The sequence below is a fragment of the Rhododendron vialii genome, chromosome 9a, assembly GCF_030253575.1.
Source record: "Rhododendron vialii isolate Sample 1 chromosome 9a, ASM3025357v1".
Taxonomy (NCBI): Eukaryota; Viridiplantae; Streptophyta; class Magnoliopsida; order Ericales; family Ericaceae; genus Rhododendron; species Rhododendron vialii.
Window position 1 is genome coordinate 39,074,293 of NC_080565.1, and position 4,436 is coordinate 39,078,728.

Here is a 4,436-nt window from a genome sequence, read left to right on the forward strand (position 1 = left end):
ATGATTTTTCTCATCAAGACGAATGGTGTATCTCAAAAATTGTGACAAAAAACTAAATAAAAGTTTAGAAAATACCTTTAAAAAAATTAGGAGGGAGGGAGGTACTCCCCAACTTTTTATTTGAAGGTGTATTTTCAAACTCCAGACAACTCATACTCAATTTTATAGAGTTTGAAAATAGACTTTCAAATAGAAAGTCAAGAGGTTTCTTTCCTGTTCTTTCTTTGTTTTTTAGTCTAATTTTTTGGTTTTGTTTCGTTGGGATGTTTAGGTCGGTTTCTGTTCGGATGTTGGGTCCGATTTTTGTTCCGACGGGTTTTCTCCCGGGGTTTTGTTTTGGTCTGGTTACTCCAGATCTGGTACTTGATTCTTTCAGATTATATGCTGTCTTTGATATGGAGCTCTGCCATCCCGAGACATCTAGTGTCTGGTACTAGCTCCATTTAAGTTGATTTTTGTTGATTACGGTGTGAAATGAGTGATGGCTCTTACTTAGGCGCTAGACATCAGCATCGTGTCTTTTCGTTAGTTTTAGGGCTTGGCTGTGTTTCTGTATCTCTATATTCGGATAAAAACTATAGTTGCCGGCCGTATGACTTGATCTGTATCCGATGTTAATAGTAGATGCCGTATAATTTATTTAAGGGCAAATTTTCGTACTCGTCCCTGTAGTTTTACGGTTGTTTCACTTTCGTCCCTCTAGTTTCAAAGTGCTTTAATTTCATCCCTGTAGTTTGTTTTATGTTCCAAATTAGTAAAATACGAAACTAACGGAAAAAAAAAGTGTTCCAATTTTCAATCTGTTTGAACCGGTGCGAAGATCTTATTTTTTTGATCATTTTATCCTAAATGGTCGTAATGAATTTTTGGCTCTAAGGCCTTTCAACGAGCACCCGAAGACTCCTTATTTAGTTTCAGGGCTCTCTTAGGGTGCTCATTGAAAGGCCTTAGAGCCAAAAATTCATTATGACCATTTAAGATAAAATGATCAGAAAAATAAGATATTTGCACCGGTTCAAACGGATTGAAAATTGGAACACTTATTTTTTTTTCCGTTAGTTTCGTTAACGGTGTTAACGATTTTACCAATTTGGAACGTAAAACAAACTACAGGGATGAAATTAGAACACTTTGAAATTAAAGGGACGAAAATGAAATAACCGTAAAACTACAGGGATGACTACGAAAATTTGGCGTTTATTTAAATGGATAAGGACGCACTAGAGAAGAACATTAGTAAAACAAAAGCAATGGATAGAGGCCCCACCTTGAGGTAGTTCACCGGGGTCCCACTAACATTATTTCCATCAATGGAGACAAAAGAAGGTTCGAATGGTCCGACTTGACAATCTTAAGTCAAATAAACGCGCAGTAAAATTGGAAACTTTCAACGCGCTCCTGATTTATTGGACCTATTTCACTTCCACCCCTTCACATTGCTCAATAAATGTACCAATATTAGTACAACACATCATGTTACCGTCTGATAACGCATCAAAGCGTACTATACCACCTTCTAGAATCTCACGCATCTGTGTATAAATAACCCCCTCCCATCCTCTCAACTTCACAACTCCAAATTCCCATTCCCTTTCGCATCCTTTAACAGTTCTAGCAAAACTTTCTTTTTTTTATCTCTCTTAGGCTAAAATGGCAGAGAACGATCAACAAGTCCACCCAATGCCCCATCAATCTCACAATCCCCGATCCAAACACGATGTAGAGACTGCCACCACCGAGCAGTCCAAAGAGCTCCGCCGCCAAAAGCAAAAGAAGTGGCTACTCTACGGTATAGCCTTCGTCATTTTCCAGACCGGAATCATAGCCCTTTTCTCCCTAACAGTTATGAAGGTCCGAAATCCCAAATTCCGCGTGAGGTCCGCCACGTTCGACACCTTTGATGTCGTCCAGACGACCAACCCTTCGTTCAATTTGAAGACCAACGTCGCACTTGGGATCAAGAACACCAATTTCGGCCCCTACAAGTACGACAACAGCACAATGTATTTCTACTACGGCGAAGCTGAGGTTGGGAGTGTTGTTATTCCCAAATCAAAAACCCAATTCCGAAGGACCAAAAAGATTACCGTTGCAGTAGATCTTGCTTCGACCAATCTAGTGGGAAACACTCAATTGGCAAGTGATATGAATTCAGGAATCGTGCCTCTGAGCAGCCGATCGAAACTGAGCGGGAAAGTAGAGCTGATGCTGATTTTCAAGAAGAAGAAGTCTGTGGACATGGATTGCACCATGGAAGTTAATATCTTGACGAAGGAGCTCCAAAATGTCAAATGCAAGTGATAGATGTCTGTTTGATATTGTGTTCGTAGGAGTTATATATATGTAGTTTTTGGTTGGGACAGAGTATCTTGATACCATACGTGTATAGTCCCATATGTTCTGCCTATTCTTTAATTCTTGTGTTACAATATTGATTTCTTTATGCTCATTTTCCTTCTGCTACTGGTTAAAATGCTTCCAATTCTGCGTCTTTCCTAATGCGAAATAAAATTTCCCACCACCCTCTATTTCTTACTTTTTAAACAGGGATAAAATAGAGATGGAAACCAAAAATAGATCAAAGTGATGCCCGGTATAACTTGAGTAAAATTGATTGGTTATATACGGTTAGTGCTGGGTGAATTATGAAATGTTGAGTTTCATCTAAATAGTGAATGAGGTGGAAAGTTAAGGATTGCTTGATTGGCTAGACTAAACCAAAAATAAAATAAAAATAGGCATGCAATAAATTCCGAGCTCATTGGTGCGTATGGACTTATTCACGACGGAATATCATTAAATGCGATTAATATCACGGAATCAAGATTTATTGATATTGCAATACTCTAGAGGGATTAACTAACTAATTTATTTCTACAAGGAGAACCATTTGTGAGATTCAAACTTGTAAGAATACACTTGTGAGGTTTGAGAACGTTTAAATGGGATCCATATTGAATATATTTTCTACAAACATGAAATTTGAACTTTTGAATGAGATGTGGAGTGATGTTTGTAGGGATTACTGCATGGGGATAATGTTTGTGTGTATTATTGCAAATAGTGATAAAAGCCAATATTTGGGTCGCGGTTGTGATGGATAGTAATGGTATTCACATACCCTTTTTAAATCACAAGATAAACTTTTGAGCTTCTATCTTGGCGATATGTGGTTGAAATTGAAATACCTTGTACGAGAACTCCGTTTTTTAATTTATAAAGCTACCTTTATATTTGGATTTTGGTATAGGTCACATGTTGCATCAATCGATCGAGAGCTACGAAGGTATTAACATATGCAAAAAAAAAAAAAAAAAAAACACACACACTAGTGAACTCAATAATCAACCTTGGAGATTTTTTTTCTTGAACATGCACACTGAACTAGAACATTACTCTCTACCTATCATAATTTTAGTTTCTTTTTACAAGTCGTGCTATTTTTTATTTTGAAGGAAATAAATTTTACTATAATCATTGGTGTAGGAAATTAAAGTCAAAGAATTGAAAATACTTATAAAAATATGTAATAATAATGAAAGGGGTGAAAAATGAAAAGCATTAGATAAGGACCCCACCTGGAGGTAGTCCACACGCATAGGGTCCACTAGCATTATCGACACCAACGGATACAATTCTCGTGTGCAAATTGTCAAATATTAATAGCAACTCAAATAAACGCGCACCAAATTGACAAAAGTGAGGTCATAATCATTTTCGAAGTTTCTGCAGTTCAAAAAAGAAGAAGAAGTCATGATTGTTTTCTGATAAAAAAGAAAATTCATCATCGTTTTCTGATTTAAAAAAAAAGAAAAGGTTATAGGGGTTCAAATTTCTCTAAGGTCTCCGATTCAATTCCCTTTACCAGTATTTTTTGGAACCTTCTAACCTCCAAGCGCAAGCGTGTGAAACAGTTGTGGGAGAAGCTGCAGAAATTAGTTTGAGGTGTGCACAAACTAATCTGGAACACTCTGCATTACTCATAAAAATAAAGTGATCATAATCGTGTGGCTTGTCTAAAAACTTTTCCACGCGCCCGTGATTAATCGGACTTGCTCCGTTCCGCTAAGGTTCTTATTTTTTAACTATTTATTTTTCGCTTTACGAGATAGATCGTCCTCTCATAATACATCACCTTTAATTCAAAAAATAAATACTTATTTTCTGTAGCAGAATTCCACCCCTTAACATTCCTCTAAATAATTTCCTGGACATACCTTCAGGGAGGGCGTTGCTAACCGTTAATAATTTAATATCGCCTTCTAGAATCACACGTTTCACATCTTCCTCAGCGTATATAAATAGCCCGTTACCATCTTCTCAACTTCACAACTCATAAATCCATCTCCTTTAATTAACATCCTTTGCAATTCAACCAAAACTCTCACTCTTTAATCTCTCTCTAGATGGCAGAGAACGATCAACAGGTCCACCCG

General features: G+C 37.1%; 1 protein-coding gene across 1 annotated transcript; it reads left to right on the forward strand.

Annotated features, from left to right (window-relative positions):
* The first annotated feature begins 1,650 nt into the window (after nt 1–1,650).
* LOC131299885 (late embryogenesis abundant protein At1g64065-like) lies at nt 1,651–2,301 on the forward strand. Its single transcript, XM_058325457.1, has one exon. The coding sequence runs from the start codon at nt 1,651–1,653 to the stop codon at nt 2,299–2,301; it is 651 nt and encodes a 216-aa protein (XP_058181440.1).
* Nucleotides 2,302–4,436: the final 2,135 nt, after the last annotated feature.